The following is a 22377-nucleotide window of genomic DNA, read 5'->3' on the forward strand; positions in this document are numbered from 1 at the left end:
TGCTGAAGTTTTCAAATGTTTTGTGGGGTGGAGAAGGGTGTTTTTATGATTGGATTATTCTGTAAGTCACTGAAATATCTCCCCTTAGGTTTCACGGGATCATTTCTCGGGAGCAAGCAGATGAAATACTTGCTGGTGTAGAAGGAGCATATATTCTTAGAGAAAGCCAGCGGCAACCCGGCTGCTACACCCTTGCTCTCAGGTAAATGCTGCTTTAATAGTTCTAGTGTAAGTGTGCTTAATGGAGGGGATTATATTGGTCTCTTTTTGAGTGAAGTCTGTCTCCACCGTTAGCTAATACACTGCGTGACACCAGGGTGTTTTAACACCCTCTTCTCAGCAGTTTGACCATCACAGTACTGCAGCAACCCAGTTTCTCCTTCAGTACCTGGCTAGGAAGTCTTTTTTCAAAAGCAATGCCCATTTTCAGATATTTTTTTTTTACCTAGAGTTAAGTTTTGTAAAGATGGATCTTCTCCTTCAAGAGTATAAAAGATGCGAGTGAATACAGAATAGGAATGTGTCCCAGTAGAGGACACAGCCAAGTTGTCCTTGGAGCTCAGTGTTGTGTACAAACATCAACAACTATCTGTGATAATAACCCCAAATAAAGCTGGAAAATCATGACATCCAGAAGCTGAAAACTGGCAGTTTTCTTCCCCAATAGGAGCTCAAGTTTTTTGTAGGAATGCGTTGTGAATCATGGGATGCTGCTGCTCAAAGAATTAAGAGTCTGCTATTAAACTGAATGAAAAATGCAGTGGGAACCCAAGCTCCAAACTCACTGCCCCTCACAGGTCCCTTTCCTGGCTTAGCTGTGTCATTCAAAACGTGCCCACTCAGGTCTTCTTTAAGAAGACCTTGCTATGTACTAGCAAGAGAAGCAAGAGGACAAGATATTCGATTGCGTTTTGATGAAACAAACTCTTTGGCAATATTTCAAAATTTTTATAGCATTATTACTCCTGTGAGTTATACACAAACTACAAGTCTGCATTTTTACCTGTCTGCTAGTAAGACATGAAGAAAAATCCTTTGAGGAGTTAGCCCAAGTAGCTGTGATACAGTGATGAAATCATGCTTAGAATTTGTATTGATGTGCAGATGGTAAAGCTGGAAAAGCTGGTGAGTCATGCCAACTAAAAAGTGGTGCAAATTAAAACCAATTTGTGTCAGCTGAAAAAGAACAAACACAGTTTTTTAGGGTTTTGGAGGAGATTTCAAAATGAAGAATAAAAAAAATAATAAAGGATAAAAATTATGGCAAAATGCCTATTGTTTTGATGAAACAACATGTTTTCTAAATCCATCTGGATAATTATTTGTAGAATCAAAAACTGAATTTAATTATAAATTGGGATTTTATATGAAAAATCTGGGTGAAAAATAAAAGGCTTAAACCATGTGATTTGAGGTCCCAACAAAATTTGCAGACATGCAGTTTTGATGCAATGCAAGGACCATTTAACACAATAACGTGTCTTTGAATGCTTTAATCAATGATGGGATTCCAACATCAGTGTCACAAACTGAATGTGCTACTACAGCACTTGGATTATTAAAACACTTTAAAAATCTCAGTAGATTACACCTGCTGTTAATAGGGCTTTAATTTTCCCACATAACTTTGGATATTTAGTTTGGCCCTGAATTAGCAGCTTGGTCTCCCTGGCTTCCTGACAGAGCCTGATTCAGACCCTTAGGATTTTGATTACTTGGTAGATGTCCATCTCTTCATTGACTGTAAATATGCCCATATGTGGTTAAGCACCTGCTTTCTGTACCTCAAAAATGCTTCATGATGGAAGAGCCTTCAGCACGGTCTGAATTCTCTCTTTCTTCTCTCCCTCTGTATTTTTCTGGTGTTTGCAGATTTGGAAATCAGACCTTAAACTACAGGTTGTTCTATGATGGAAAGCACTTTGTTGGGGAGAAGAGATTTGAATCAATCCATGATCTGGTTACAGATGGCTTGATAACATTGTACATAGAAACAAAGGCTTCTGAGTATATTTCCAAAATGACAACAAACCCCATATATGAGCACATTGGATATGCCACTTTGCTTAGAGAAAAAGTGTCCCGGAGGCTGAGCAGAACAAAAAATGAATCAAGAAAAGCAAGCGTAACGAGTGAAGAAAACACTCCAGTTGAAAAGGTAAGCATTCAGTTTAAAATTTTCATAATTAATACCAGTCTTTCTATGAAACCTGAGAAGAAAAAGTTTTGTCAGAGGACCTGTTTCCATTTTCCTGTACTTTAATAAGTATTGCTATCCCACTGCAAAATTAATATGACTTTGGGTCCCAACTAATATTTGACTGGAGCTTATGATAAAAACTTCCTAATAAGTACCAAAGGTAAATGTTTTCACTATGTAAATATAGGGGTATATATTATTTACCTTAGGAGCTGCATCTAAATTGGTCACAGGTTATATTTGTCCATGTATATACTCAAGCATTTTTCCACAGTGGAGTTATGAATCCGGTTCCCACCGACCCTTCACCACAGCTCAAGTTTGTTGTCTTTCTGTACATGGTTCAAAGCTCCTCTTCTCTGACAAGCCTTTGGTGGATGGGTCTCAAATTGGGATATGGTCTGTTTTCTTTCCTTCTCATGGATCTGAAGTTGGGATGTTGTCTGTTTGCCTCCATTTCTTCTCACTCTTCTCATTTGAAGTGGGCTTTGCTTGATCTTCTTCTCTTACGCGCTCGTATCCCAAAGCGTTGTATGGACTAGGACTTAACATTATGATAAACTGAGAATTTTGTGCAGTTAGCAGCCATCTGAAAATGTAAAATTAGAAATTATTTTACATATGAGAAACAGCCTTGTAAGCAGTGACATGTGGATATTTTCATTTCCCAGGTGGTATGGCAGCAAGAGCTGTCAAACAAAACTTTGGTTTTGAGTCTGGTCCTTGAGCTGAATTGACTTACTGACATTTGTTAAGCATACTTCTCAGCGTGACTGTTGATTTTAGTGTTCAGTGTGCTGGCCAGCTAGTAGAGGAACTAGAGCCAGTTTTTATTTGGAAAGCAGGGAGTGAATTTCCTGTCACATAGTCATGGCGAGTATGAAAGAGATCAGCTTTTCTATATGTATCTTCGTGTCTCTAGGGCATTTCTAGTAGGATCATCTGTTGGATTCACATATCTGCATTGGCTGATTATTTACTGGTTTGGATTTCTCAGTAATAATAATTGCTTAAGTAACTGACCTGACATGTAAACCTATTCATACTCTATAACAAAGCAATTCCATTGACAATGGCATTTTTTAGGGAAGGCATACTGATGCAGGGAAGGCCTTTGGAGAAGGGCACAACAAGTCCTCCATTCACATTTTATTTCAAAATAAATACACTGGTGATGGTAGTTTTTGGGTTCAGTTGAATGGTGTTGTAATATCCAAGAGGAGTAGATGCCGTTGAGACTTCCAATGCTCATTCAGTTGATTCCTGTGATTGGACACTGGGCGATTTTGAATGTTATAACAGGCATAAAAAAGGAAATTTTTACTTTATTTGAGGCACAATAAGGAGTAGACATAGTGCACTGTGACAGATTTTTTGGTGTAGGTGTTTCTGTACAAATAAGGGAATGGTCCAGAGAGTGTTCTGGAACTGGGATGATTATAAATATTATTGCATTCACATAGTGTAATAAAGCAATCATGGAAATTGAAAACCATGCTACATTCTCTAGGAAATCAGAAAAATATGATCTCTACAAGAAAAAATACAGTTTCAAATTTGTGTTTAGTTTTACCTACAGTTTTTGCAGTTGAGGAGCAAGACTTCTGTTATTCTCAAAATGTTCTCCAAGACTTCAGAGGGGTTTGCTGGAGTACCAAATATTCCATAATAGATTATGTTTTCTGTTGTGCTTGTAGTTGGATGCCATCCTTCCGGTTGGGCAGCTCTAAGTAGGCATTGCAAAAACCCTTTTAGACCAACAGAAGGCAAACCATCTCTGAAGGGACCCCTGGCCTCTCCTTCACCACCACCTTTTTACTGATGTATGGTTTTATGCAGCTACACTGTAGGTGACACTAGCAAACAACTCCAGATTAAAACTGACTCAGCCAGGAGAAAAAATAAGTGAATTTTCTGCCACATCTGCTACCTGATCCACTTCATATGAATAGAAATGCAGCACAAGACTCTTCCCTGATAACAGCTTAAAAAACTATTCTATTGGCTTAATGTGAGAGAAATGCTGCATTCTTAGTTCCAAGTACCTGTGCTTAAAAATGTTTGGAGTTGATGTAATGCTCTGGCAATAGTGGAAACACACCTCTGGACCTCATTAATGATTGTGTTAGGTCCTCTTTTGTATTGCTGCTGAATGAAATTTAAGTGTTTAGAGGATTATTTGTCTCTGAGGTGGCTCTAATGTGAAAGGCAGGTCCTTGGCCTACAAGGACTTGTGCTCATCTCAATTTCTGTACGTGCAGGCAGGAGCAGCCTGCAAGGCTGGGCTCTGTGGCTGTGCTGTCATGTAAAAATAGCTGGCTTCAGCTAAGCAACTACACTGTTGGCAACCCTCTCTGCCTTCCTCCCACAGAGGGGAAAAGCAGAAGGAGGAATAGCAGCTGTTTCTAACATATTTCACTTGCCAGGAGGAGTAGGAGCAATCACAGCTATAAGAGGAGTGGGGCTAAATAGGCAAGGGGATCTGCTCAGGCTGAAGACCTGGGTAGCAGCTGAAGCCTTGATACTGATGATTAGGACTCCCAGTGGGCTTCTCTACCAGTACTGCTAGTTTTCCATCATCTCATGCAAAACAGTGTGGGAAAAAAAAAATAATTACATCAACTAAAATATTAGCAACTGAAAAAAAAAAAAAAAAATCTGTATGATGGAGCCTACCATGGCTGCTTTTGATTCAAACCAGCCTGGGGGGTTTGAATCAAAACCTTCCTGGGGGAAGTCATGAGAGTTTTGGTAGCAGAGACTCAGTGGTCGTCTTCTATTTTGTTACTCACAGGAGCCTCAGATAAAGTATGGACTGGGCTTTGGAATAAACTGGTGAATTACCAAGCATTTTTCAGTACTAACAAATGGGGATAAAACAGGATAAAAAGAATTTTGTGGACTTTTTTATAAAACTTTAGAAGTCCTCTAAAATAGAAGAATATTATTGGAAAGTGGTAGTTCAGTGAGTTCTATCAGACGTTTTGCTTGAGGCTGATATGTCTTGTACAGCATTTTAAACAAAGGCCATGATTTGCCCTCAAATCACAACCTTCACCTTCTTCAGTAACTCCAGTAAATTTCAGAACCCTAGAAAAAAGATAATGAATATTCAGTATGACATTTTCCTGCAAAGTAAATTCTTTGCTGATTGCATGAAAAATCATTCATGTTTTTTCCTCTGGCTAGCTGAACGGGAAAAATGCTAAAAAATAATATTATTGGGATGGGTTTTTTTTGAAAATTCTGACTAGAGTGTTTTGAATAATCCAGAAATGATAGGGGGTAGCCATACATGCAGGACAGAAACTTCTATTATTTCTCAAGAGGAGGATGAGAATTCAGTGCTCCAAGGTTAAGCACCAGTACTCTTCTATCTAAGAAATTAGACTCTTTACAAGTGAGATTTTGTTTCACACTGAAACTAACTCCAGAGTGTGAAAGTGCAGCTGAAGGCATTCATCTCCTCGGTGGGTTTGTTAGCACCATCCAGGGGGTCTGTCCATTCTGTCACCTCCCACGATGACAGCAGGGGTTATTCAGTGTCACCCCAGTGCCACCGCTTTGTGGGGTGGGCCAGCAGAGGGGCCACCAACACACAGGCTGGCAGGAGGAGCCAGCACTTGGGTGAGATGCCTTGGTACTGCCTGAGGTACTTGTCTGTTCCCATAATGATAATTTCTTTGAGGTTGTAATTAGTGGAGTCATGCCCATTCCACAAGGGGATGTGATAATTGGGCTGGATTAAGCTGTTGTTGTTCGTGCTTTTTTTTATCCTACATTTTTTATATCGGGCCTAAGAAAACATTTATGCTCTAAGATACTTAATGCTGGTGTTTCATCCAAAAGTTATTCTTGTCTGATTTTGAAGAGGTGCTTGATTTGTAGACGCAAATTCCAAATTTTAGCCTGAATAGTTTAACAGATCTTTAATCTGAAAGGAACCACGATGATTTTTAGGAATGAAAAGTTTTGGGGGAACAGCATGCTGCAGATTCTTTCTTAGTAGGGTAGGCAATTGTCATTTTAACAGGATCCAGGTTCAACAAGGATTTTGGATAGAGTTTTTTGTGCAAAGAAAATTTGATGATCACATGTTCTCTGTTTAGAGTTGTGATTTAAGCTTGGGAAAGTTGTGATCACCTGCTTTATGTTTGTTCTGCTTATGGTATGCTGTACTTGGGGCAAATGAACACATACTAGAGAATGTAGGGCAGATAAGTACCCGGTACTGGTGTAGCCTGTAATTAATTACCAGTAGTTCAAGTTAATGGTGAATGTAGGAGAAGTGTAACCTGCTGTAAGCAATTAATCTTCACATATTGGAGTGAAAAAATTGCAGTAATCTGTCAGTAAAATATGTAGTTCTGAAACATTTATTGCTATTGCATTTTCCTGCAAATGCTGCCCTTACTGAGTCAGCAGTCTTTGTGCCACAGACAGGGAGAAAATAATACCCCTTTCTAATCCTACCTCAGCAAGTGTAATTTAGAAAATATATTTGAAGAATTGAAATGTTGGAAGTAAATACAAACTGTAGTTTCATGAATGCTCTGAACAGGTAAAAGCTGTCCCAGCTGCTGATGGAAAAGCCATCCTGGTTCCCAGGTCTTGCAGTTTCAGTCCCATTCCTGTGACCTGCCCTGTGCAGTACTGCAATCATCCCATGCCTGGGTGAGACCTGGGTGTTGTGACACGGTGCCCTGTGTCAGACAAAGGCTGTGCCCCACAACTTGTTTCTTTGCTATGCTGGTCTGATGAGAAGAGCACAGGCTGGAGTTAAAGAAAACCCTTGGCAGCATTCGAGCTTAAAGTGTTTGCAAAAAGAATTATCTTAATCTGTCTGAAAGAGGACAAAGTGTTGTAAGTGCAGTAAAGATTAAGGAAGGCTTTTTCCAGTGCCAGGTCTCTGCTTACTTGGGTCCTGGCAAAGCTCCCATCAACTTCTCTCCTGGTCGGATGTGGCTCAGCCAGTTCAAACATACTGGTTGTACATGAAATATGAGTTTGCTTGGAGCCTGGGCTGCAGTGCTTGTTCTGCTCTCTGGCTGAAGCACATGCCAGAAGCAGCATGAGGCATTTAGCAGGGATGGTCTGTACAGAGCAGGGCAGAGCTTGAGCTAAAGCAAGAGCGAGCTGTTCACTCTTAACAGTGGGACAGTGCAGAAAACTCTGCGTTGCAGTTTGACATGGCAACCCCTCTATATCTGTTTGGGTGAAACTCATCACTAGACATTCATGTGCAAATGACAGAGCCCACAGTTGATATTGCAGCTAGAACTAAAAAGCTGAAATGATTAGCATATTATGAAGTCTGGGAGACTGTAGATTTCTGTAGCAGAAAATACCACACAAGTAATAGACAGATAAGAAAACTATTCCTATTAAAGCAAAGGTGATAGAAAAAGAAGAATAACTTTGCTAGAAGTTGATATTACTGTTCTCATTAGTCATGCTGCTCACACACAGATTCCCATAGAAGAAAATGCAAGACTTCCAGGAAGGACTGTTTTCCAACATCCCTTAACTGGAGATGTAATCTCATTATGGAACTAAATTTTTAAGGGCACTGCTGTTTTTCTTACATCAAAATTGTACAAGAGGAAGTAAATTTTAAGACAACCTATGGTTTGGTTCGATTTTTGTAGGTGTTTGACACTTTTCAATTGTTATTCACACCACGTCCCTTTCCCAAAGCTTTTTACCCTCATCTTACAACTCCATTTTTGTCTCTTCATTGAATTTTCTACAGGTACTGTTATTAGCCAACAATAAAGAAATCTTTTCAGTCTTTCATTTATTCATTATTCTTCCCATTCTGCAGCTCCTCTAAACCACTAATGATCCTATTACAGGTTGCTAGATAGTGTTTAATTCTCTGCTGGGGTGTCTATCCAGATGTTGAGCATTTCCTTCCACAGGAGGGCTGCAGGGTACTGTGCTGTCCCAGCAGCAGATCCTGGGGTGAAGAAGGTAGTGAGCAGAAGCATCTGTTCCTGCAGGCTCTGGGCTGGAAAAGCACTGATAATTTGATGTGGTGTATTTTACATTGCCTACAACTCCCTTCTTTTTGCTGCATACTTGGTCAGAAAAAATTAAAATGCTCAGTTCTACATGGATGTTAACAGCCCACCATTGTCTTTTATTAGTGGTTACAGTCACACTCCTGTAGGCATGGCCTCAGAATTCACAAGGGACTTCTCCCTGGCAGTACTGATTTTTCCCAGAAGATGCTCAGACACCACACTGATAAAAAGCAACATAAATCCTGTACACAAAGGTGGCCTTTATCTGCAGGGTTAAGTAATACATGCAGTGATAAAAGGTGTGTGGCATTTTTGCTGCTAGAAGCAACAAACTAATACATCAAAATGACTTTGGGAGTAATGAATTCCTTTCATCAGTCACTCAGGCTTGTCCTGCAAGAGTAGCAATCTACACACAGGTTACCACACGCTCGTACTTAATTGTAGCGTGTCTTGACATGAGTACTTAACTACATAGCTGACTCTCTTTAAATAACCGTTAGCAATTCAGGAGTGATTCCATCCAGAGTACTCTTGGGTATTATAGCACAGCAAGGAGGAGTTTATATCAATACAGTAGGTCTACCAGCATATATATTTTAATATTTTTTTATTTCAAATGACAAACAGCATCATATCAAAAATATATTCAGCTGATAATTTTCTTTTGCCCTTCTGTGTTGGCATTCTTTCGTATTTTCCGGCTGTGTCTCTGCAGTTTTTTGTTTATTTAGTGCATCATAAATCTAAAACAGACACTATATAAGAAACAAAAATAAGAAAGCTACCAAAATAAAATTGTGGAAAGTGTCTGTTTCAATTCCTTCCCTCTGGCTGTCTATGTTTAGGAAAATGGGCAGTGCTTTGTTGTTGACTGTGGCACTCCTAACTATTTAGCCTGATTAAAGAAGGATTTTTGAAAGGAATAATTCTTATCAATTATAACAGCAGTGTAAATTGAGGGAATTGAGAGAAAGAGAGGTTCCATAGCAAAGTATTTGCTTACATTGCTTCCCTGAACTGTCAACATCTCTCCAGGTTCCTGGTTTATGTTATTACTGTCAGCTTAGAATTCATGACTTTTGCCTTAAGCAGAATAAGTGATATGATTATGCCTGAAGAGAGCTTGTAAGTTGGAGACAATACTGATTTACACAAATGACATGATGCAATGGGTACAATCTGATCCATATGCTACTGAATTAAGGGGAAGACCCCCAAGGATTTCACTGAGTCTTGGAGCAGTTCAGGGCATTGCTAAGCATATGGAGCAAAGGTAAATATCCACTTTGTTACCATCATGGTCTTTTCCAATCCAGTGTTTTTGAAAGACAGCCAAATGGAATAAATGTGAACGTCACAACTAAGTTGAAATGTTCTCAGATAAGAATTTCAGTTTAGTACTAAAAATTATTCAATACACCAGAAGTGCTTATAGTACTCCTAAGGCAAATGCCACTTGTCTCTTCAAGTACAGTACTGTGTATCTGCAGGTAGGCTCTACAAAACTCATAAATTAATCCTGTTCTCTTGGGTATGTTCCTCTTATGAGCTTATTAATAATTCTACTAAAGTTAAATGTTTGTTGCATAAAAACCATGCTTAGTTTGATGTACTAAAAATAAAAGCTTATCTGAGGGCATATTATCTTGGCTTTTATACTCTTTACACAGTTTGATGGCATCCAATTCATATAAAAAAACTTCCGCAGGGATTGGGATGGAGCCTTCAGCATAAACATTTTATTTTGTCTAGTCACTGGAAAATGAAAAGACATTTTTTAAGTAAAAATCTATACTTGATTATCTTGTAGGAAGGGCACTAAAATTTTACAGGCACCTTTAAACTGCCATGTTTTGATATTGGAAGACAAGTGTTCAACTTAAATAGAAGAAGAGATTAATTTTTGGTAGTGGAGGACTCAGAATTAGTGTTAAAAAGAGAGTATTTAAGTTGTGAGTAATATTTTTCCTTCATATTTTGATTAGAAAATAAGTATTTTAAGTGATGTACATGTCTAGGTCATACATTGGCTTGGCTAATTATAAGGAAAAAAAATAACCTGTCCTCTGTGTTCATGCTGAATATGACAAGAAATGATAGGACTGAAATACAGTGATAAGAATTGCAGGTTAGCTATTAAGGGAGAAAAGAAAGAATAATGAAATGTTGGGCTAGAGTGCCTGAGGGGGTGACAAAATCTCCCTCATCAGAAGGCATAGAAACACATTAGAAAACATCTGGCAGAAATGGCACAGATAGCATGGATACCTGAGTCAGGCACGAGAAAAACATCTCACATCTCACAGTACCCTCTAGTCCTATTTCTCTGTGCTTTTCTGTTTCTGCAAATATATTATCTACGCTCTGATTCATCTTGGCTAGATGAAGACAATGTACTAAAGTAGCTAAGGAAAAGTTATTTGATTACTCCCTCTGGGACGAGGGGACATACAACCTTCAGTTCAGAATTGCCACTGCACTAGTGAGGCACTAACTGCAGCCACAGTCCTCATGTCCAAGGCTTTTCATCTAGTCTCTCACCACAGAGAGGCAGGTTAGCAGCCTGCATCCACATCCTGCAGCTGGGATACCAGAAATCCAGGTGCAGGTATCTCCCTGGTCACCTTTAGGCTGGCTCAGCAGCAGGAAGTTGGGCACAGTCTCAGTTAACAGAGCTCGAGGGCTCTGCCAGGCAGGGGAAGGCAGCAGCCTGGGCAGGAGGACAGCTGGTGGTGCCCTCTGTGAGGCACGTGCTGTTGACTGTTCTCAGCTGAGGTTGGGCTCCAAAGTTCAGGAACCAGTTATAAAAACTCCTCATATTTGGAAAAGTGGATGCTGTATAGTGACAAGTACAAATTCTAACAGTGGGCTCTTCCTTTTAATGCGTTCTCAGCCCTGGAGATCAGTGGGACTGCGCACAGTCGTCAGCATGGTTATAAAGAAGGAATGCTGCCAGTTAGACTTGATTGCCTTTTTGATAGATTTACAAAAGTACCGAGTGAAAAGAATGCAGCAGATGCAGAATAATTGGATTTTTAGTAAAGTAGTACAATTTCTCATGAAACTGCACTCTTGACATTAATTCAAATTTGGTTGGCTCATGAACATGGTTACACGGACCAAAAATAGGTAGAGGAATTTCGAGCAAAAAATAGAGATAGACAGCAACTTGATGAGCTGGGGGAATGTAGCTGATGAAGTACTGCAGGAACAGGAGTTTGATTTAAGATTTTTATTGATCTGGAAAAAGTGCAAACAAAACATTAACAAAAACTCAGGACAGTCACTCATACAGGAATTTAATCCCTAGGAACATAATGAGCATCCATGACAGAAGCATCAAGAGAATCTCAATTAGGATTTTTAAGAGGAGAATTGGGTGGTTTTTACACACATAGAAAGGAGCCAAGCCACATATGGGCAGTAGCTCTTCTTTGGGGAGGGTTGTTTGGGTTTAAGCCAGGTGTGACACTGTTGAGCAGGAGCTGGCAGTGACAAAGGAGGAGACTGACGTGTCTTCAAGAGAAATTATCTTCTGCTTTTGAAGACGTTATACTTTGAGAGAATCTTTCCCTGATCTTCTGCTAGTTCCATCTCTCAAACCAGTACCTATAGCTTTGGTGACTCATCCACTTTTGGCAAGCTGTAGGGTAGAAATAGTGCTTCACCTTCCTAGGTGAATAATTCTGCCCAGTACCTTTAGGCAGGAAGATGTGGGAAGCCTGTGCCAGGTGCCATTTGGCAGATGGCACAAGGCAGCTTTTCTGAAGTCTGTCATGCTTGTTTGGGACCTTGACAGCAGAGATGACCCTCTGAGGTCCCTTTTTAGTGCCTTCTGCATTGCTTATGGCAGTCTGAGCTGTGGGCTGCTCAAAAAAGGAGGGGCTAGGAGTGTAGCTTGGCCGAGTTTATCGGGAGCAAAACAGAAGTTGAGACAGGGCTTTTTGTTGGGGAGGGAGGGGACAAATCTGGAGAAAGCATTTCCAGATAAATCTGCCTAGACTGTATACAGCCTAGACTTGCAGGGAACAGCTTGGGAGGAATCAGTCAAGATGATTTATGAATGAAATTGTCACAATTAAACACTAGGTGGCATGTTTACTTAAGAGTTTCTGGGGACTGAATTAGGGTATCTTGCACTGCCGACACCCATTTGTGCATGTGCAATGAGTGGTTTCATGGGAACATGACCACCCGATGCCTTTTTTTGACAACAACCGTTCATCTTGTTCTTGAAAAACGTGGCACAACAACATCAATGCTTACTTCAGCCTTACAGTTAGTCTTTAGCTTCTGAAAGTCACTTTTGTTTTAAAACAGATTGTGAAATGCAGTGCTGTAAGGAATAGGTGTGTACACGGAGCTGGTCCTACAGAGGGATCTAGTCTCAGAGCACTTATGTAAATAGTGGCAGGGGTCAATATGCAAAGACGTCATACGATTTACCTGTTTTACTTATCTGAAAAGCTAATGTGGGAATATATAATGCAGTTAAAAATTCTAATGAAGCACACATTTATTTTTACGTGAACAAAAAGCAAAGCTTTTGATTTCAGAGCTGGGATTTTAAAGTAATGGCTTCCAATGATTAGGGCTAAATACTTACTGGCAGAAAATATGTTTTTATTCTGCATGTCTGTGTGACACGTTTTACATCAGCCAGGCTGCAGTTTTAATGTATGCTGTTGCTTCTCTATTGGTGAAAGAATAAATGCAGCTGTCTTCTGTTGTGTGAAAAAATCCTTTTCACACACTTCATCCTTGAGAAAAGCCAGGACCACAGTCATCACCACAGCAGAGCACTTAGCCTCTACCAAAAAACACTGTTCAGTATGCCTGCTCTAAGTTGACAGGTAGATCCTTTGAACTACTGCAGATACTGTGAAGATAGTCTTTGTTCATGCAGGAGATACCCATATTGCTGAATGCCCAGGTTTTTGCAGCTCCTCCTGGAAGGGAGTTGTAGGTGTCCCACCAGCCAAAATTCTGGGATGCATCCTATTGTCTGTCAGTCTGCTCTGCCATAATTCATGTATGGACCTGAGTTGACAGAACTGGTTTTGGCTGTAGAGTGTGAGCTCGTACAAACAAGGCTGGCCATATAAAAAGGGAGCTAAATATGTAGGGGTGTGTCCATTATGCCAGTGCTGAGGAGTGTGGAAAAATAGTCTTTGCCATATGAATAAGATTTTAGGGATAGATCTTCTCCCTGCTTAACATTAGGTGTGCCCCAGCCATGCCTGGTGTTGGAATTAGGTTATCCTTAAGTTCCCTCCTACCCAAGCCAGTCTATGATTCTGTGATTCCATTATTTTAACAGCTTGCATTAGGACATCAAAACTGTGTCCAAAGCATCTGTGCTCTGGCATCAGGAGAGTCTTAGTGGTTTGTTCCACAAAGATGAATTTATGTCTGTTTCCATTTTCAGTAGTTCTGGTGCCCATATTCTGTAAGGGGGTTTATGTCTGTTATTTTTGTAAGCCTCAGGAAAATACTGATAGAGCAGCATGTAGTTTGGACAGTGAGCAGCTGTCCTGCATGTCCATGGCTGGATCCCTGATTGCTGCCAGGCTGCATTCGTAAAACTGTGGTTTGCAACCAGAGTACATAGAGAGACACCTGGGAAACTGTTTCAAATAAATTATTTCTATTTCTTTATATATTTTAGGAAGTAGAGGAAAAATATTTTTCCTTTATTTCTCTCTTGTCCTTGCTTTAATTTGATCAATCCAATCAGTGGACTTTCCTAAATCCATCTGGTCTATAATGCATTGCCGAAATTGAAGCCAAGTGAATTTGCAGACAGAGCTTAAGGCACTTCCAGAATAGCTGAAATTGAAGTGTACTGCCAGAGATTGGACTAAAGAGAGTATTTTCAAGGACACTATTCACCTGATTTGGTTCCTTATAGACCTCAAAGTACCAGGAATTAAGAGAAAAGTCTAGATTGTGGTTCCTTTGTGGGCTGGCAGAATCCCAGTTGAACAGGGTCAAGTCATCATGTGATATAACTTGCTTTTTATGAGACACTGCATTCAGTGCAGGATTCACATAACTTCCACAGGATACTTTGCAGGGAATTTTTCCATGTGTGATTTTTTAATGAGCTCTCAATTCCATGTCTTGTTTCCTTCTCCACATGCGAGCAGTGTACAAGCTCTGTATCATCCAGTTATAGACACAAAATTTCATGAGAAAATGCAAAACTTCCTCCAATTTTCTTTGTTCTATTTCTCCCTAAATTTGACTTTGCAAATATATATATATAAGAAAAAAAGAGAAAAGAAAATAAATAGGTACCTGTAGTGTTTTCTTTCTTAGTAGGTCAGAGTGCATGCTCTCGAACAAAGGTGTGATACTGCCCCAGCTGGAATGAGAGCAAGCCTGCATAGCCACGGGTTGAGGCACTTTGCTGTCCCATTAGAGCTGCCCAGGACTGGAAATGTGGACCAGTGTGTGGTGATGCACATCTCCAGGGCCTTGGGGCTGTGCTGAGCCAGCTTCCTGAGCAAGCACAGCCCGAGCTGTCTGTGGAGCAATAAATATTTGTATATTCTCAGACTCAGAAGAACCCTCACTGATACTAGCAAATGGAGGTGGGGAGCTTGATTCTTCTGCAAGGTGTATTTGAGGTAGAAGACTGCAAATAAAAAGATAGTAGCTGAAATGTTCATACTTTTCCAGTTTATTGCCTATTTCCTTTTAAAACGTGAGTTCAAGTACCTGAATAAGGGTAAGAATCATGACATTAATAAGAAAGGGGAGATTAAAAATTTCAGCCATCAGCAGCCTTTCTGACTATATGTAAATTGGCTTAACAACTGTGGAGGTCTGCACTCTAACACCACCACCTACTTTTATCTTGTCAGGTGCTGCTAAGAATAATTTAATATTTTGAATAGTTATGTGTTTAGAGATGTGTGCAATAAAGCAGAGAAAGTCCTTGAATATTTAATATTCCATAAACATATTAAAAAACAAGTTAATTCAGTTTTTGATAGCACTTCCAATCTAATATAACATTATCAGAGAAAATTGAGAAAAATATATTCCTATAAATTATTTATAATTTTTCCTTCTGTAAAAATTTAGCAGATAAATTTGTGCATAGAAAAGAAGTCTTGATATTCTGAGCTTCATGTGACTTTAAAGAACACAAGTTCTGCATCATCCTCAAGGAAAAAAAACAATACAGTAAAATTCAGTAACAGTATAACTGAGTATTTATTGCAACAGGGAAGATGTATTTTTCACAAGGCTTAAAAAAGAGCCAGGGGAGTAGGGGGATGTGGGAGGAATTGTTTGTATCCCTGAAAAAGAGAAATTGGCAAATAGGAAACAGTTCTATAATAGCTCATGTGGGACAACAGAGCATTTTGGATTAGCCATGCACCACAGGTAATACTAGTTTATCTTTTTATTATTGTTGCTCCGTTCACTATTCACTGTATTCCAAGATGCTATCCATGGCCTTTTGGGGCATAATTACATTTTTCACTTGATCTGTAATTTAGTAGCTGGAACAAGAAGACAAAAGGTTATTGGGAATCAAACCTGACAGCCAGGAGGCTGAAGTGCTGACATTAGTCTGCCTCTGACAGGTCTATGCCTCATATTTTGTCTATGAGTGTGTTTGTGATATATTTAAAAAGCAAGAAACTCAATAAAAAGGATTCTCAGCCCACACACAGGTGCAGGCAAAATGCATGAGCAATGAGCATTGAACTGTCTGTTTTATTTTCAGCAGGATATCTTTTTTTGGGGGGTGCTGGAGGTTTTTTTGGCTTGCTTGTTCTAAGCCTAGTGAAAGTAACTGTCACACAGAGCATCGGAGGATGCTTTTCTCCTTCCATTATAAGTACACATTCTGTTGAACTTCAATCCATATTACTGAGCTGGTTGTCTGCCTTGCCATTTTTAGACAGCCCAATTAGTCCATTGGTGGGCCTCTGTACTGAGAACCTGTTGTGTAGTTGTGATTGGCATTTGGTAACCAAATTATGGGAAGTCCTTCACTGTGTGCCCTTCACCTCTGTAGGTAGCCATGAATTAATAATGTCTGTATCTCAGCAGCTGGTGAGATCCCTCCTCAAGGCTTCCCCTAAGGCCTTATCTCCACTGCCATTGCACAAGAGACTTTGCATGTGGACACTTTCTTCAGTTCACAGAAAGGAAAGTAGGAAAGCAAAGATGCACAAACAGTGGCTTTAGGGCAGAAGTGCAGACCTGTCTTGTTCAAGAGTGATGTGTCAGTAGCTATGGTAATTAGGGTTGTTTTGTAAATATGGTCTCATGATGGTTTATTTGGAATAGTAATATTGATGCCCAAGGTATTTTGTATACTTAACAGATCATAGAAGTCAGTCTGTAGAGGAGGGTGCGTGGTGGGGGGGTGTTAAGGAGGCACACGTGTGCCAGTGGAACTGTGACTGAGGGTCAGGGTTGTACCCAAGCATGCCTCCATGACAAGCCAAGACCAAGCCTATTTTGGCATTGTAGTCAGGGCCAGTGAGGTGTTGCCACCAAAGACTCATAAATCCCAACAGAAAAGTACAACCTGTCGGAGATTTTCTTTTAATTAACATTTCTTTATTGATCTCAGTGACAAACACAGAAAAGACAGCTATTGTAAAGAAACTATGGAGCCATGAGACACAGAAACAATAGCAGAAATGGCATAAAAGCCTTTGAAAAAATTGCTTACTGTTCTCAGTCATCAGCCTTTTTCCTTGAACGTTCTTCTGTGGCACAATGCCAAAGTCAAAACATTTTGCCTTAATTACACTTCTATAGATTTCTTGGTAGTTCAGACTTCTGGACCTAAAAACTGCAGAATTTTTAATACATCTCTGTAGGTAAGCATAAAACAAATACAGAAGAGATAGTGCTGCAGATTTCATTAGATTTAGTTGCCAAAGCCTGAATTTCCAAATTCCCTTGACTTTAATAAATCTTCCCTGAGATGAGTAAACAAACACACAATTTGCATCTAAACATAGCAGCACAGGGATGTGGTGAGCCTTTGGCTGTGGGCAGTGAGATGGGAGCAAATGATAGGCAGTCCAGAGTTTGAATGTAGCAGCTTTTGGCTCTTAGTTCATCCCTTGGTTCAACAGGTCCCACTACCTCCGTTTTTCAGCTCTGAGTAAAATTTCACATTGTGTGCTTAGGAGAGACAGTAAATAGAGTGTTCTTTTTTCCAGTTAAACATTTTGCAGCTTCCACATCTATAACTTTGCTGAGGCCTCATGGGTGTATCTCTGGTAATGGTGCTTTGAGCTTTACCTTCCTTAGCTTTGGGCCCTTCTATTCAATCTAATTACTTGCTTTTACAGGGCTTTACTTTTTTCTTCTCAAAATCAAGCTTGAGAACTTTTGGTGGTGTAATAAAGGAGTCCAGGGAACTTGTTCTAACATATGAGACTGTCCAAGCCAGAAGCTGGGGAGAAAGATTTTGAAATACAATCCCTAAAAAAGTTGAAACCATGGATGTGGTTAGATTGCACATCTTTTGAAGGAGACACTTCAAAACAAGGAGCTATTGTTGAAGCTAAAGATGTGGTCTGTATATGTCCTACAGCAATAATCAATTTTTTCTCTATTTTATATTTTGTTAAAAATACAACTACTGTGCTGTCACTTCAGAAGAAATTGTGCTGCTCTGTTCAGAGGAATAGGCAACACAACAGAACGTTGTCTTCCGACACTGCAGTCACCTTGGGCTCTGCTTCCTCTTCCTCTGGGCAAGAGGGGCAGGAGAGGCAGTGACTGGTAACTGCACTGTCTGCACTCCTGAGCTGATGGGCAGCAGGAATAAAAAACCACTGGGTTTTTAAAAAGCCCCATATAGAAGCTGCTGCAAAGAGTCACCACCAGTGACCACCCCAGGATGTGAGACATTGAGTTACTGCCATTGCCACCCTTCAGTGAAGGGGAAACTTCAGCAGTGGCCCACTGCTGATAGTTAGAAGAAGAAATTCAGGGGTCTGCACCTTGGGAAGAGGCAGCACCAAGCTCTGATGTACTGTCCCATCCTTTGCCTCTCTGTGGGATGACCAAACATGATCAATATCATAGCTGTGTTGTGGTGTCTATCCTAATCTCAGAAAAGGAAGAGTGTGTAGCACCAGATTTTATTTATACATCTTCCCACTGGATATTTGCAAATCTTTCCCATTGTTTGGATCTCCTGAAGGGCAGGAGATCAGCCTCAGTCCCTCTTTAGCAACATGAATCTCTTATAAGGGGTGAAATGACAAATAATTTTGGCATAATGGAGCTTGAGGTTTATCCAGATTCTGTTGCAAAAAGAAACACGTGATAAGAAATGTGATTTCCTGTTGCTGCTACTAAGGAACAGAGCATTAATAATTTCTTCTGACAAGTGACATCACTTCCAGAGAAGCAATGAGGAAAAAAGCAAACATCAAAAACATGAAATAAATATCTGTCTGGGCAGATCTTAGTGTCTGTTGACTTCCCTTTTTGTTTAAAAAACATATCCACATTTCTAAACATACTCTCAAGGATCAAACATGGGAATTTTTGAGGAACATACAGAAATTGCCTTCTTATCTGTCTGTAGTCTTAAGTGACATTGAAGGCACAGCAACAAGTGGAAAGACATCTTCCAAATTCAGAACAAAATGGCCATGTATTACAGACATATATATAAAATATAATATATAATAAAGGGTTGGATCCAGCTAAGCTACAGTATTATTATTAGGAGCAACCCTTTAAAATACCCAGGGATTGTGATAAATGTTGGGCTTAACATTATTTAAAGGAAGAAGATTATTAAGAAATAAAACTAATTCTTTTTGGCCCCAAATGGATACCATAACTGTTATGTAGATGTTGATATACAACTAATATATGGATATGAAAATTATGTAAAGTAAAAGAAGTTACAGATGAAGAAACTGTTCATCTGGTTCTCCAACACCTTGTATCAGCTTGAGGCTGGTGTAAGATCTGCCTGCCAAAAACAGGCATTGAAGAATTGAAGCATTATTCTTGTGGACTACACACATTTTTTAACAATAAATTTAAGGAATTCTATGCCCATAATAATTTTTTTCTAGAAAAAAATCCCCACTTTTTTTAGTGTGTGCTCATGTACACAAAGAGAGGAAAATGTTGGTGTTATTGTCGTTGCCCTTTTTTAACTTCCTCAAGGTCATCCAGGCTGGTTGTGGAAAACCCTCATTGGGAAGTATTTTCATATCTGACATTAAGCACGTGGCAATCTCAGGTTTTGCCTTATGAACTAAAGAAATTATGGACATCACAGAGTGCTGATGCAGGATTAATCAGAGCAACATCAGGACAGACAATATCTGTAAGGCTGCTCTTGCTGACTTGTTTCAGAAGTCAAAGTGGAAAAAGGGCTCTTCTGAGTCTCTAGGGAGAAGGATGCCCAGGAAAAGTGCATGAAAGGCTTTTTAACCCAGTAGATGACTTGGTCTCCCTCCCTGAAGCAGATGCTTATCAGGAGGCATGCTCTTTTATGTGTAGCTTTTTTGGAAGAGGAGCATGGAAGGGAGAGTAGAAAGACCAGCAACAGCAGGGGGATTCAGCCTGGAAAAAAGACAATTCAGAGCTGCTCCATGAAAAAAACCTAAATACACCTGTTCTTTGGGAGCCAAAAATATCAGATTGTCTGAGAACACAGCCTGCTTTGTGTTTCTCCTCAGCCTTCTACATTCCCTGCCAGCAAGCAAACATGTTGAGCCCCAACATTTTAGGTCTCAGATTGGGATTCTATGTTGGGATTCTGCCTGCAAAGTTCTCAGGTGTTACTCTGAGTAATCTTGGAGGAAATGAGAACTTTCACTCCAGTCAGCTGTGATAAAGGGCAGCAAAGGTTGCAAATTCAATTGCTGTATAAAATTGTCTCTCAGAAGCATTCCCCAGCAGGAATTTTGCCTTAACAATCTAACAGTTTAAGGAGAGAGATCTTGGTAAAAATATCATATGAGAAACCAGCAGACTTGTCTCCAACCTGATGCACTGAAATATCTCCCCCCACCCTTACCTTATGGTTTTTCCTTCAATCATTTTTATTTCCTTTATTTAAGCTATCATCCTAAAAACCATTTTATGCCACCCTTAGTTTTCCTCATTATTTCCCCTCTTGCCTTCCCAGGACAAGAAAAAGTCTTTCTTTTGGCTTTTTCCCACTTTATGCTTCAGAAACCCCAACACAGATACCCTGGTTTCTGCCTATGGAGCACCGGCACAGCAAAGGAAAACTGTCACCTTCTGCCGCAGCACAGAAGATGCAAGAAGAACCAGCAGCAAAGGGGTTAAAGGGAGCCCCATAGCAAAGATATGCAATGCCTTGAAATTTTAAGCACTAAAATCTATTAATACATAAAAGAATAAACCTCTGCAATTCCAGATATTTCTGGTTGACACTAAACACTTGGAGCCAGTTATTAAAGGGTTTTTTTTTTTATTGTGAGCATTGGAATTGGTGATGCCTGGCTTCCCTATTCATTTGTGCTCTATCTTTCTGCACACTGTACCACCCCTACAGCAAGCCCAGCCATCCCTCCAGACCTTTCACACATCCATCCCTCACCTCCATTCCTCCTTCCTCTACCCTCTTCTCCCCTTATTTCCTTTTTATTTCACCACCTGCAAAGGAGGCAGAAGGCATTGCTGCCAGGCTGGTGAGAAGAGAGCACAGCAGCTCAGATACATCTCTCACCTTAATCAAGCTATCAAGTTTCATGAGACTCAGAGTGTTGCTCTATCAATTTCAGCTATAATCAGTCAGTTGGTTCAAAAGATAGGGCAAGTGGCAAAAGAGATTGACATACACTGCAATCACATTTCTAAGGCAGCCTGGCTAATTTGAAGCTGATATTACTTTTTATTTCAATAATATTTTTAAGCTCCATAGGTACAGTTTCCAGGCATATTTCTTACCTTCCTGAAAGTATAAGTGTAGTGAATGATAAGATATACCTCTACTTTTTATTCCACCCTATCTTTGTAAACATACTTCTATCTGCAAAATACATGGCTGCAGGGGCACCAATGGTTTCAACCAGTGCCAACCTGCTTCTGGGTGTTTGTGACTTGCCAACTTGTTATATTTCACAGATTGGCTTCAGGTGTCTCAAAAAAAAAAAAAATCCGAATTTTGCTTTTCCCTGAATACCACAGGTGTAGCTGACCACAATTTTCACTTCTTGATAGCTGCTGGAAGAAAATGTGTCTGTGGGGCAGTTGGGCACTTCTCCAAAAGCCTGAAACCTGCTCATTTGAAATTGTGAGGAGGGTGAGTCCTTCCTCTCCAAAAAGTGGCTGGTGTTTTTACATGGTGTGGAGGGGAAAAAAGGTATTTTACTTGAGCTGTTTTTCACACAGTTGAGTAGCATGTGGCTCCCAGACTTCTTTCTTTTCAAGTGAACTGAAAGGAAGATAACAATTGCTCCTGCCTTAGTTCCTGGGAATAGCAGCTTTAGGAAGGACAAAGAGCCCTTATTTTTACCTACAGTGGATAAAATTGTGGGAATCTCTTTCCTTTTCCTCATCTATCAGAGATCTCTGAGAAATTTCTCATTTTTACCTCCTTCCCTGGAAATGAGGGCTCTGGGGGAAAGGGGCATCACCCCTCTGTGATGGAGTTAGGTCCCTAGCTAAGGAACATACACTGCCCCTTGCAGAAGTGGTGAGAAGGGCCTCCAGAGTGGATCTTGTCTTTGTACCTGAGTAGACATTAGAATCATTCAGGACAATCTGTTCTGAACCAGTTTGCAAACTCCAATTCCCCAAATTATGCTTGGAGTTACATGCACTCAGTGATACAGAAAAAATACAACAGAAAAATAGGCAACAAATGGCATCCTCTAGGTTTGGTTTGTTTTAAATCTGTGAATAGGCTACTTCTAAAACTTGTTCTCCATTTTTCTGATTGCCCTGATTCCAAGTGCAATCAGAAATTGAGCTTCCTTCTCTTCCTCAGTGGCACTGTTCTCCAGGTGAGTTACCATCTTGGTTTTGCAGAGGGATAAATGTGTGATTTTCTCCATTTGAAAAAGACCCAAAAACATTCTTCTGCTCAGCCTCAGCCATTTGGCTGGGAGGTTTCCACATATGTGTCAAGCTGGATTTTCTTCTGTGACTGCTGAA

General features: G+C 40.0%; 1 protein-coding gene across 1 annotated transcript in view; it reads left to right on the plus strand.

Annotated features, from left to right (window-relative positions):
- The window catches only part of CHN2 (chimerin 2), a 158874-nt gene that overhangs the window by 91893 nt on the left and 44604 nt on the right, over positions 1 to 22377 (plus strand). Inside the window, exons 5-6 of the mRNA XM_064413160.1 lie at positions 89 to 202; positions 1873 to 2158. Of these exons, the coding sequence (XP_064269230.1) occupies positions 89 to 202; positions 1873 to 2158 (400 nt within the window). The remainder of the gene's footprint in view (positions 1 to 88; positions 203 to 1872; positions 2159 to 22377) is intronic.

This window comes from Passer domesticus, chromosome 1 (assembly GCF_036417665.1).
Source record: "Passer domesticus isolate bPasDom1 chromosome 1, bPasDom1.hap1, whole genome shotgun sequence".
Classification (NCBI taxonomy): Eukaryota; Metazoa; Chordata; class Aves; order Passeriformes; family Passeridae; genus Passer; species Passer domesticus.